The sequence below is a fragment of the Aotus nancymaae genome, unplaced genomic scaffold (assembly GCF_030222135.1).
Source record: "Aotus nancymaae isolate 86718 unplaced genomic scaffold, 86718_ANA_hifiasm-v0.15.2.pri h1tg000064l_1, whole genome shotgun sequence".
Classification (NCBI taxonomy): Eukaryota; Metazoa; Chordata; class Mammalia; order Primates; family Aotidae; genus Aotus; species Aotus nancymaae.
Window position 1 is genome coordinate 2,722,102 of NW_026988479.1, and position 13,690 is coordinate 2,735,791.

Sequence of the window (13,690 nt, forward strand, 5' to 3'; positions counted from 1 at the left end):
ACCAGTTGCTTTCAAAAGCATCTTACAGTTCAAGGTTACTTCTGTTGTCTTAGTTGGTGAACCATGGACATAGATAAACTGAAGAAAAATCAAGGCAGTGAGATTATTTGGTCCCTACCAATTTGGCAATATTCTCCAGATTTTATTTATGACATCTTTTTATGCTGAAGTGGGAATTACTAAGAAAGTCAGGTTTTTGTTTATTTCTCCTTTCAAATTTCTGAACCCCATATGCAAGCCTATACCTCTGGACATACAGTCATCAGCAAGTGGAAAATGTCTAAACCCCAGTTTTTAATTGGCAATGAAGAATAAGTGTGAAGTAGTTCTGGGTTTCCTTGCAGGCCTGAGCTGCCTCCAGTTGTCTTTGTAAAAATGAATGAAAAGTCCAAGGCTTATTTTTTTCTTTACAGATTTACTGGGCAATTTTATTTTTGAATTTTCACATTGTGAGCACCAAGTTGTCCTTTCTGGCATGAATGATTCATGCAAGACAAACAAATAATACAAACCAAGGTCAGAGATGTTGTTGCAGCCTCATATACAGCTGGAGGATGTTTTTATAGGGCATTCTTTTTGCTGGGTTGGGACATCCCAGTGTGCAAATCATGGAATAAAATATCTGCTGTTACTAGATCTGTGCAGTGTCACACGTAACAAAAGTACTTTTTGTGTAATTAAAACACAAAAAGTGTTTAATTTTAATTTAACAAAATTAAACAACGAGTGTTTAATTTTAATTTAACAACACGTTTTTGTGTGTTCCACCATCTTCATTTTACAAAAAATAAAGGTTGGGGACTTGCCCAAGGTTCCATAGCAGTGAATTGGCTGTGGGCCAGCTAGGGCCCAGATCTAGCCAATGTAAAGAGGCTACAGTCCCTCCTTGCACCAGCTTGTGATTGAGGAATTTTGTAACAAGGTGAACGTGATGGTAAACATCGCTTCTTTCTTGAAGGACAAAATGAGTTCATCTATTTTTATCGGTTGCTTAGTTGGTTGCTGATGGAGTCCTTTGTAAGAGACAATGTATTAATGTACCCTCCTTCCTCCAGAGCACCTCTCTGTTTAACAATTCTGTTTATCTGTAATCATGCTCCCTTTCTTGTTCTTTGTCTACATGTAGACTAGAGACTTGCTAGACTGTCTCCACGTGTTCAAAGACTTTTTCTAATGTCTTGTAATTTTGTTGATACATGTGTGATTATGGACATGATAGGATATTCCTTATCAAAACTATTCTGATGAACCTGCTGCTACACCTTGAAGCCTGGGAACTGTCATTTTAAGCAAACAACTATTATTTCTCAGATAAACAGTTGTGAGACATTTGTTCTAGAATGTACTCATTTGAAAACCAGGAGTTAATCTGCACTAATTCCGGTTTTGTAATTGACGACCATCACTTGGGGTGGTCATCGTGGTATATGGGATGATTGCAGCTTTGGAGACATTACATTGATGAATTTGGGTTGAACCCTTGCTTTTGCCACTCAAATGCCAACTGGCTTTGAACAAATTGCTGTCTGAGTCCATTTTGTAAATGAAAATATTGGAATAATTATACCTAACTCATTGAGTTATTGTGAGGTTTAAATAACATATAGCTGCATAATGTCCCTCATAATGTAATAATGCCTGGAACATGTCAGAAACTCAATATATCAACCTCCCCCTCCACTATCTATTTCATCTTCTTTGCATGGAAAATTGAGCCAAGGGTTTGAGGCAGTTTAAGAGAGAAGAATGTACCTAGAATTTTGATTATGATCTTATGGGTTTCTCTGCTTGTGAAAGTTATAGTGCTCTACATTCACAATCACATTTATTATTCACATTTATTCATCAGATATTTTCTGAGTGCTGGCCATGTGCCAGGTACTACATGGGCTTAGTTAGCAGATCCATATACTCTTAAAGCTAACGGCATTGATACTATGTTCATAGCAAGCTTTCTGGCTTTTTTGTTTGTATAAAATTATCATTATTATTACTTTGAGACAGGATCTCACTCTGTCACCCAGGCTGGAGTGCAGTGGCACCATCTCAGCTCAGTGCAGCCTCAACCTCCTGGGCTCCAGCAATCCTCCCTCCTCAGCCTCCTGAGTAATTGGGACTACAAGTACAGGCCACCACATCCAGCTAATTTTTGTATCTTTTGTAGAGATGGGGTTTTGTCATGTTACCCAGGGTGGTCTCGAACTCTTGAACTCAAGCAATCTGCTCACCTCAGCCTCCCAAAGTGCTGGAATTACAAGCATGAGCCACCATGCCCAGCCTACATAGAATTATTATCAACTTCTAGAAGCTATTCAAATCTGGCTATCTCCTTAATTTTATTTTTTCTTTGAGAAATGTCTTATATTCTCACTACTGAGGTAATTTCTTTCTGTGTCCCTAAATACTGAGTAATTGACTGACCTCAAACCCTTACTCAGTGAATCATTAATCATTTGTTGCTCTGCCTTAGAAAGAGTGCTGGTTTCATATTAGAGGAAAAATGTAATGGTGGAATATTATACTTAACTTTAAACAAGTGATTTCAGTACTTCAGGAGCAAAATGGCCTCATGTAAAGCCCTTGACTTTTTGTGTGCAGAAAGTCTTGGGTTTGAATACTGATGCCACCACTGACTAGTTTTTGGACATTTAACCTAAATATTCTAATCCAAAATATCCTCTATGTGCTTTTCATAATTGTCACGAGGACTAGAAATAGGTGTAATCCAGTTAGAATGGCTACTATTAAAAAGCCAAAAAATAACAGATGCCGGCAAGATTGCGGAAAAAAGGGAAAACCCTGTTGGTGGGAGTGTAAATTAGTTCAATTATTGTGAAAGACAGTGTGATGATTCCTCAAAGAGCTGAAGGCAGAACTACCATTTGACCCAGCAATCCCATTACTGGGTATATACCCAGAAATCCCATTACTGGGTATATACCCAGAGGAATATAAATCGTTCTAACGTAAAGATACATGCACATAAATGTTCATTGCAGCCCTGTTCACAATAGCAAAGACATGGACTCAACCTAAATGGCCATCAATGGCAGATTGGATAAAGAAAAGGTGCTACAGCTAATGCTGTGCAGCCATATAAAAGAATGAGATCATGTTCTTTGCAGGAACATGGATGGAGCTGGAGGCCATTATCCTTAGCAAACTAAAGCAGGAAGAGAAAACCAAATACTGCATGTTTTCATTTATGAGTGGGAGCTAAATATTGAGAACACATGGACACATAAAGAGGAACAACAGACACTGGGGCCTATGAGCAAGTAGGGGGTGGGAGGAGAGAGAGGATCAGAAAAAGTAACTATTAGGTACTAGGCTTAGTACTTGGGTGATAGAATAATCTGTACGACAAACCCCCATGACATGAGTTTACCTGTGTAACAAACCTGCACATATACCCCTTTTTAAAGAAGAGATATGTAAAGCATAGAGCACAGAAGCTGGCATGATGTAAATGCCCAGCAGATAGAACCATTTAAAAAACCTTACTACTTGCTTTTCTTTACTGCCAAAAAGGATACACATTTATTGTAAAACATTTAGAAAACCTGGTTAAACCAAATGAATAAAAGAATAATCATGCATAATCTGAAGACCCAGAGATACCCATTGATGCCATTTCACTGTACCTCTGTCTCTCTCATTTTAACCCTTTTCCCTCTTTTCCCCAGATACTCATTTCAACCATACGCAATTGCTGATATTTGACCATCTTTACCTAAATTAATAACAGTTTCTTCTGGTTCATTCTGATGTATTACTAAAATTGGATTATATGGCACATTGTTTCTTGTTTGTTTATTTGTTTTTGAGACAGAGCCCCACTCTGTCGTCCAGGTTGGAGTGCAGTGGAGCAATCATGACTCACTGCAGTCTCAACCTCCTGAGCTCAAGTGATCCTGCCACCTTAGCTTCCTGAGTAGCTGAGACTACGGTGCAAGCCACCACACTGGGCTAATTCTTGTATGTTTTTGTAGATGTGGGGGTCTTTCTGTGTTGCCCAGGCTGGTATCTAACTCCTGACCCCAAGTGATCCTCCTGTTTCAGCCTCCCAAAGTGCTGGGATCACAGGCATGAGCCACTGTGCCTGGCCTATTTAAAATCTACTTTTTACAATCATAATATCATAAATGTTGTTCCAGTTCATAAAACCTTCTTTTGTAAAATCATTTAATTAATAGATAGTATTCCATTGTATGACTGTACCAAAATTTTTGCTCCAGTTTCCTATTCCTGAAAACTAGTTTGTTTTCTATGTATCGTTATTATGATCAGTGCTAGGATAAACATCCTTATAGCTTTGAGAGTGGAATACGGTGGTTTAGAACACGGACTCTGGAGGCAGGAGGTCTGTGCTTCACCCCTTGCTACCTACGTAACTTTGGGCAAGTCACCTGCATCTCAATTTCTTCATCTCCAGAATAGGGACAGCAATAGCACCTATTTCATAGGGTCACTATGAGAGTTAATCTATCACAAGTGCTTGGAACAGTGTCTGTGGGCATATTAAGGTATTATTAATGAGTTAGCTATTTATCTTTTATGAATGATTGTTGTCTTTATGTGTGTACACACACACACACACACACACACACACACACACACACACACAATTATTTCTTTGGGAAGAAATCCCAAAAGAAGAATTTATGGTAAAGAGACTTCATTACACTTGTGTCAGACTAATCTCTAAAAAGGACGAGATCATCTACTGTCCTGTAATACTACATAGGAGTGCTGGTTTCCAGCTGGGTGCAGTATCGCATTCCTGTTATCCCAGCACTTTGGGAGGCCAAGGTGAGCAGATAGCTCGAGCTCAGGAGTTCAAGACCAGCCTGGGCAACATGATGAAACTTCATCTCTACCAAAAATACGAAAAATTAGCCTGGCATGGTGGCGCGCGTCTGTAGTCCCAGCTACACAGGGTGGGAAGATCACTTGAGCTCAGGGAAGGCTAAGGCTGCAGTGAGCCAAGATCGTGCCACTGCACTCCAGCCTGGGTGACAGAATGAGACTTTGTCTTAAATAAAACAAAACAAAACAAAGAGAATTCTGGTTACACAAAAGGAGAGGTTACCATTATCACTGTAAGTATCAGTCTCAACATTATTTTGACTCGGGGTGCACAGTTTTTCACCTCTGAAATCAGAATGTGTCTGTCAAACAGATGACTGTCATAGATGTACAAAAGCTTCTGTTGACTCTGCTGAAATCAAGAGAGTGTCACTGAGTCCTAATGTCTGTGAAATTCACTTTCATTTGGGAATTACAGAACAAGGCAAACATATATAAAAATTATGAACTAGTTGTCAGGCACAGTGGCTCACACTAATCCCAACACTTTGGGAGGCCAAGGCTGAAGGATCTCTTGAGGCTTGGAGTTCAAGACCAGCCTGGGCAACATACTAAGACCCCATCTCTGCAAAAAGTAAAATAAAGAAAAATGATCATCTAAGTGCAAAGTAGATGGCACGGAAAATAGATAATGCCATTTTCAGAGAGCATCTCAGATTGGTTCTCAAAAGTGTGCCTAAGGACGGAGTTTCCTGGGCTGCATTTGGAAGGCTGGGGAGTACTGAGGGAGCGAGAGGGCAGGTCTACTATCTCTCCATAGTTATTTCTACTTCTTTTTGTTATGCATAGAGCTGTGAAAGATGATAATGACCATAACACAACAGCAGAGAGAATCAAGTTGGCATTCATAGCCTTTTGGCTGTTGCGTGTATCATTCTTTCTGAATGTAGTAGCTTCTGCAGCCCCTGGATCTCTCACACCAAGACTTCCTACTAACAATCCTCTACCCTTTACCTAAATGTGCCACGCCAGGCTTTTCGGTCTGGTCTCAGCTTAGGCATCAGTTTAGCTGGGAAGCCTTTCCTGATACACCAGCACTGATTAAGTACCATCTCCTTCCATTGTACCGAATCCATCCCCTAACCTTATTACTTACTACTCAGTATTGTATTTCCTCAGACTTGATGTCTCGGTCATTAAATGGAAAGCTTCTAGAAGTCTGTGCTCTTTATTTTCCTTTGAATCCCAGTCTAGCACCACGTCTGACATGTGGCAGGTACTTAAAAAATATCATTTGAATGAACTTCAGTACCCAGCCCATGAATGTAACCTTATGGCTATAACTTCCAATATGCCAGTATTGGATCTTCCCAAGACAATAGACTCACATTGAAATCCTTATGGATATAACGTTAATGGAATGACTATAACTTTAATGGAATCCTTATGGCTATAACTTCCATTAAAGTTATAGCCATAAGGATTCCAATGTGAGTCTATTGTCTTGGGAAGATCCAGTTCTCTACTAGTTTTCACTGAAGGATTGGAGCTTGAATTATATACTTCTGATAGTACCCAGCAGTTTAAACTTATTTTCCAACTTATTATGAGAGCTTATTAGAGCAAGCTGTCTGTGCCTGTCTGAGACTCTCCTTAAGCCATTTCATGAAATGTATGCATGAATCTGGGCACCTTGCATCTGAGAGCCCATTTCCAGTGGTTAGCACAGGAAGAACTGAAACCAGAAGCTGAAAATGAGTCGGCACTTGCTCACTAGCATTTAGGTCCCTTTCAATTTAATCAGAAATAACTTTTTGTTCCTTTACCTCTTTTTTTAAAAAATTAGAATACTTAAGCTATTTTCATGTTAACTATATAGTTTCTAAGTTATTAGTGGGAATAGCCAGCCAGTCACTTTCTCATGTGAAGTGAAAGAAACTCTTTGCCCTATGAGATTAGAGTGAGGTGTTAAGGAAAAGATGTCAGATAGTTTGAGTTCAGACTCTCTCCAAGCTGTCTCTGCAAACATGGTACTTGAATTCAGGATAACTGATCAAGTTCTGCACTAAACATAAGGAACAGATTCTGCCTCTAGTCTAGACAAAGTCAGTGTAGCCTTGTAGTGATCAGGGATGAAAGTTGGCTTATGTGCTGTAGACTGTGTAACTCACTGGGATACATTTAAAAATGGATGCATTGAAGTGGTTAAATATGATAAATGAAAAAAGGAAAGGAAGTCACAGTAATATCTGAATTCAACCCAGGTTTCTGTGTCCTACTTGTTCCACTTCGTATTTGTTTGTAAACTTCTGCATGTGGATTTGTTTCCTGAATAGACTATGTTGATGTATGGTATTCACATTGTGAGGTCCATGTTTTAGTGGCATTTTAGGAAAATACAGCCCAGAGCGGGGAAGCTATCACTTGAAAGCATGCCATCGTGCTTAGATATAGCCAGGAAATTAACCATGTCAGCCTGATAATATTTCTTTAAAAGCCTGAAACCCATTTTTTCGTGCTGACAGTTATCAATTTCTGCTATGAACTCATTTTCTATCATGATAAGATATCTTCAAAGTTTTTTTTTTTTTGGTCTAATCCTAAGAAAACAGAGCTGGTATCTGCCTGACTGCTCCAATGGGAGAGAAGTTGTTGAATGGGGTGTAGAACAGGGATGAAGAAAACAGTCCCATTTCCTCAATTCTGCTACTTCTTCCTGCCACTCTCTTGTTATATAAAACATGTTCTGTAAAGCATATGTGCTTGGGACCACAGTGACCACAGTGTCATGTGGGGAAAACTCTGTAATAACTCACCTGATTTTTTAAAGTGCTTTTTGACGTGATCTTGCTGTTTTTATCATGGTAATTTTATCAGGTAAAATTTCTGTTTTGTCAATTAACTAATTCTCCACTGAACATAAGGAGTTGACAAATATTTAATTAATTATCTGAAGTTCCTGGAAATTAAGAGGGGCATGGAAACTTTGGAGAGCATTCAGCAAAAGGATAAATGAAATTGAATGAACTTTTTGAAAATAAGTAAAAGTGTTGGAGTTGTAGTATTTAGAGAAGAGCAGGCCAAACTGCATTCACATTTGGGAATAAGGTCATTTATAATAGAGAGGATACTGGTTGACAGGTTTACTATACTATGAAAAAGTAATGAAAAAAAAAAAAGAATTAAATAAGGTAATGGATCTGGCTCATGTGGAATGATTTTTCTTACTCTTGAGAATCGATGAATCAAGTAACAAGTTACAAAGGCCCATGTAATTTATTTTGGAGGCCGTTAAAAACAGGATAGAGTCTTTTCTACCTGGGATAGCTGAGCAGATCAAAAGGAACATACCATGTAATTTTCTTAAAGATTTTTTTCTTTTAAGATCCTAGATTAAAAGAATTACAGTGGAAAAAAGATTCATTGTCCATATCCATAGGCAACAAAAGAAACAACTCATGTAAATAACAATTAGGCTTCAATCTCATTTTGGAACTACCACCTAATCTTATTTTGTGGAAGAAGATTGTGAGTTCTTAGGTAATTGGTTTCTTGATCTGCTTTAGGTTCAATAATTCTCTCTCATTGTTTTTAATTGTGTTAAAGTGTGTTTATTAAAGTACTAATGAGACCAAAGCCATACTGATTAAAAACAGAATTATTTATTTAAACTTTTTGATATTATGAAATCAAAGGTAGATTCTAATATTGGAAGACGGATTCAGTACTTCTGATGAGTTGTTTGCTGTGCACCTACAGTTTTTTTCCTTTAAACAATTTATTCCAGATCCGTTGAAGTTACAAAATTTTTACAAAATGAAACTTTTTTTAATCATAAAAGCAATTTATTCTAAGAGCTCTAGGCAGGGTGCTTCTTCTTCAAGTGGTTTTTATAGCATCTAATAAATAAATAAGTATACTGCTGGCTTGGCAATACATATTAAGAGTAGATTTTGTTTATCATCACCCTGTATAATTTTTTAGAATGTTTGGAATTAAAGTTTTTTTCCTTCCCTGCTCCTCTCCTCTACTCACTGACTTTTGTATTGCAGTCGCTCTTTCTTTTCTTTGGAACTGCACTTTAAGTATATCTCTCAAATATTATTTTCTTCCTTTGTCTTTTACCCGGTTTCATTTGCCTATTATCTTTTTATTTAATGTGCATCCTTCAGCGTCAGGCTTGTCTTATTTTTTAAATAGGTCGGTATATTTAAACATATTTGTTCATTTTTTCTGCCCCCTTTTTTTGTAGGTAATTCAGATTACCTTCCAATCACAGATGTTTTGACTGATATCTTAAAAGTGGATCAGTATTTTCCTTTTTAGAGTACTCTGGCCCAGACCTGTAGCAGAGTCAGCCCACTCCCCAGTACCTTTGCCTCTGGGTCCCCGCTCCCTTTTCACTGTCACTGCCTGTGACAGTGATCTGGACTATTGCCATTTTTCCTGCTCCATCTCTCTGCCTCTCATTGTCAGCTCCTTCCACACACCTAGTAGAAGGCAAATCTGTGCTCTCCCTTCATGCTTAAAATCTTTCACTACCAATCACTTGTTCATAAAATGCAATAGAAACCCCTTAAAAAGTCCCTGCATGAATTGATCATTCCCATCTGCCCAGCCAGCCTTCTCTCCTTGCAGAACCCCTGAGCTCTTCTGTAGCCCATTTCTCTAGCCACATCAAATTCCACACTCTGGATGCAGAAAACAGACTGAGTAAAGACATGGAGACTTTTTATTTATTTTTTGACATGATTGTCAATGAAGTGATAGTTATGCAATGGAGTGATAGGAGGTGGCCCAGTTGGTGCTGAGCACCAGTTTGTGAAGCATTGCCATGGGTTAGGGTCAGCCCTGATGCCCAGCTAATGAAAGGCAGTGAAAGACCACCAAGCCATTCTCCCAAGGGGAGAAGAAATTTGGTTCTCCCTTACCCACACCCGTGCTCTGATATCCTCCACTGTTTCTCTCCCCAACCTCAGCCTGCGATGGTGATCACTGGGGTCCCCACTGCACTAGCCGGTGCCAGTGCAAAAATGGGGCTCTGTGCAACCCCATCACTGGGGCTTGCCACTGCGCTGCAGGCTTCCGGGGCTGGCGCTGCGAGGACCGCTGTAAGCAGGGCACCTATGGTAACGACTGTCACCAGAGATGCCAGTGCCAGAATGGAGCCACCTGCGACCACATCACGGGGGAATGCCGCTGCCCACCAGGATATACTGGAGCCTTGTAAGTCACATGCTACCCAGCAGCAGAGCAGAGCCCACCCACCCTCTCCATTCATGCTGCTGCTGTCATCATATTTCTTGTGCCTCGGTTTGCATTGCTGAAGAGTTACTGATGGGTCTAGACTGCAGGCACAGATACAGAGGTCAGCAGTGATGGCCACTAGGCGCTGCTGCTGTTTGGCCCTTGGACATCAGAGCCCAGCCTGAATCTAAGGGCCAGCTTCCATGCTTTCCTTTTAGCAAGGCAAAGAGAGAGAGGATCACTCAGGATGTTGAATTGAATGGCACTATTTGAGGGTTGTTGGGCATATTTGGGATTCTGTTTGGATCTCCTGGCATTATGCTCATTTATACTTCCGGGTGTTAATTGTCCGTGTCGTTTTGCTCTTTGTGGCAATTAATTAGCTGGGGAAAGTTTTGTGGGTTCAGTGCATTAGAAGAGAAAGGAGAAAGATGCTAAAAATTTTTAGTTCATAATAAAAGATTGACTCTTAGGGATAAATATGTTACTTAACACCCATGGATACATATTGCTGTGTGAATGTGAAGATATATGTATTACGTCTATGTAGATTATGTGTACACCATAGTTTAATTCTTTCTGAGGAACATTCAAGCAACTGCTTAACCTCTACTGTCTTTATTTTGTGGGAGGGGCATTCTTCAGTTCACTTCCATTCAGAAACAGAATTAAGAGGAAGAAGTTGCTAAAAAAAAAAGTAAGAGATAGAAAAATCCTGTTCCCTTACTGAGAAAATTACATTTATAAATCACAGAACAAAAACTTGAAAAAACGAAGTGCAGCTGATTAGGTAAACACTTCCTACCGACAGTGTTAAAAGTCTTTAGAGTGGAGCTAAAGAAAAAAATTGCATTAGCCTAGAAAGCCCTGATTGTCAGAAGAATTGATGATTGTCTCAAACTGTTTAATTGTTAGTAATGCTTTTATGGGTTTTCATCACAGCCACAATTGAATAGGGCTCTGGGAAACTTGGAGCGATTTCCCAGAAGAGCAGGAAATACAAAGGCTTAGAGAAGAAGGGCCATGCAACACGCAGTGGGGGTGAGGGAAGGGAAACTTGACGGTCAGGAGGAGAGAACACGAGAAACAGATGATGATAAGGAGACCATGTCCTTTGCAGGGACATGGATGAAGGTGGAAGCCATCATTCTCAGCAAACTAACACAGGAAGAGAAAACCAAACACCGCATAAGGGGGAGTTGAACAATGAGAACACATGGACACAGGGAGGGGAACATCACACACTGGGGCCTGTCAGGGGGTGGTTGGGGGGAAGGGGAGGGAGAACATTAGGACAGATAGCTAATGCATGCAGGGCTTAAAACCTAGACGATGGGTTGATAGGTGCAGCAAACCACCATGGCACATGTACACCTACATAACAAACCTGCACATTCTGCATATGTATCCCGGAACTTAAAGTAAAATAAAAAGATTTTTTTAAAATGGATGATGAATAGGTACAGAAAGGGTGTGATGTGCAACGTCTCAATTTTCTTTGGGAATAGAACAAACACATAAACAAAGGTAGACTTAACCTGGAGCACAAGCGCTTTACAGGAGCTACATGGAAAGTTCCTGTCACCAATGAGTGTTTGGCCAGTTTTTGTCCTCAGTGTTCTCAGATAGGACAGCTTCTCTTCAAACAGAAATGGCTTTATTAGAAAGTACCCCAAAACAAAGGAAAGGACTGGGTGACTCCTTAGAGACACTTCCAGGCAATATGATTAATGTTCTTGATGTTAATTAATTAAATGAACAATTATTGAACACAGAAAGCTTGCCTATTTTGCGGGACCTGGGTGCTGTTGTGCCTGTGAACCTGAGGGTCATGTGTCTGGGAAATAACAGTGTCCTTTGTCCCACATTAATTCCTCAGCTGCGAGGATCTTTGTCCTCCTGGTAAACATGGTCCACAGTGCGAGCAGAGATGCCCTTGCCAAAATGGAGGAGTGTGTCATCATGTCACCGGAGAATGCTCTTGCCCTTCTGGCTGGATGGTAAGCTTCCTTCCCACCTCCCTCCCTGCCCCCACCCCAAAGTCACCCATTCCAGGATATTCAGTGAATACACATGTGGGAGATTTTAGCACAAAAGAAACTTAACAATGATGGTTGAATATTCCAAAATTGGAAATACTCAAGCCATTTTAAAGCTGAAACTCTTCAGTTCTGAGAAGACAGAAGAAGGTGATTTAGTCCGAGACTTGAAGTGCATTAATGGTTGTCATGTAAAGGGTAGTGGCCATTTACCCTGCATTTCCCCTAAGGATAAAAGAAAGAGAGACAAATATCTAGTCTCACACAACAGTCAGTGCTGATAAACACTGGATTTATGTGATAATCATTTTCATAATTTTGTTCCATGAATTACTGTTGTTCTTTGGGAACATTATTCTCAGCCAGTATAAGTGTCATGTGAAAAAAAATCGTATAAATCTGGGGATACATTGAGGTAAACCAGGTTTAGCAAGTGTTGCAGGACTTTTCAGAGCCTTTAGTGTGATAATCCAAGAGGAAGCCATTCAATGTATTTTCCAAACTTTGACGAGGATACCCTTTCTTCATGTAGCAATTTCACATGCTTGGTGTTATGTAGAATATACAGTGACAATTAGTTTCAAATTAGACATCTGAAATCAGGAAATATAATAATATTGATGTTATCTCTCTGAGTCGGTTTGTGCATATGTCTGCTTGAAGGCAGATGAGTGAGCAAGCAGTATCTGTTTCCTTCATTAACAAACTAACAGAGCAATGGCTTTTTTTCCTACCACCTTCTTTCTATGTCCATGAGCAGTTGTGAAGCTGTTCTTTCAGAAGTTACAAGGCACATAATTGCCGAGACTCTTCTGTTCTCATTTAGCTTCACTCCTCCAAGGCTTTTCATTCTATCGATCCCCAACCTCCCTTCCTTAATCTCTTTGCCTTCTATTTTTCTAATCATCCCCTCTTTTACCTTTCATACTGAAGATCTCTTTTTCTGATCCCCCTTCTTCTACATACTATTTCATTACAGGATTTTATAGGTTTAAGTCTTGTCCTTCTCTTTTCTCACCAAAAATCACTTGATGGTTTTCCTAAATTTTGATCTTACCTGCCCTGAGCTTCGATTTATATTTGTCACCCCAACTTGATAACCTATAGACACAAAACCACCGACTGTTTGGGCAATGCCGAGGCTGGAGTCTCTGCAGCCAGACCTGGGAGTAGAGTTGGTCTGGTATTGCCCTTTCTTGTGGCTATGGAACAAAGGCGAACTGGAGTCCACTTTTCAATGAGAGTCTTGGGAAGTAAAGAGAGTTTAAGATGTCAAGGCCACTGGGGCAAGTATACAATAAATATCAGATCCCAGAGGGTCAGAAACGGTGAGTAGCCCAGACAAAGTTCATTCTAGAGGCAAAGCATGGAGAAACAGCATGAGGCAATGGAGTTAGAGGAAGAGGAGAACTTTAATTGAGTGACTGAGGACGAAGACAAAGGAAAAAAGGCTATTTAAGGACTACTGAGCAGGTTTGAGCAGGCCTGGTAAAGTCAGGGTTAATAAATTTAATCCAAACTTGTATACCCAACTCTTGTAAGGCTACTCCTCCTCTACCTTTTTGTCTTGGTTAAAACTAGCACTTCTCTCTTAG

At 39.8% G+C, this 13,690-nt stretch overlaps 1 protein-coding gene across 1 annotated transcript in view; it reads left to right on the forward strand.

The window, feature by feature from the left end:
- MEGF10 (multiple EGF like domains 10) overlaps positions 1–13,690 on the forward strand; it is a 170,656-nt gene that overhangs the window by 95,183 nt on the left and 61,783 nt on the right. The window contains exons 6-7 of the mRNA XM_012448056.3: positions 9,789–10,035; positions 11,936–12,056. Of these exons, the coding sequence (XP_012303479.2) occupies positions 9,789–10,035; positions 11,936–12,056 (368 nt within the window). The remainder of the gene's footprint in view (positions 1–9,788; positions 10,036–11,935; positions 12,057–13,690) is intronic.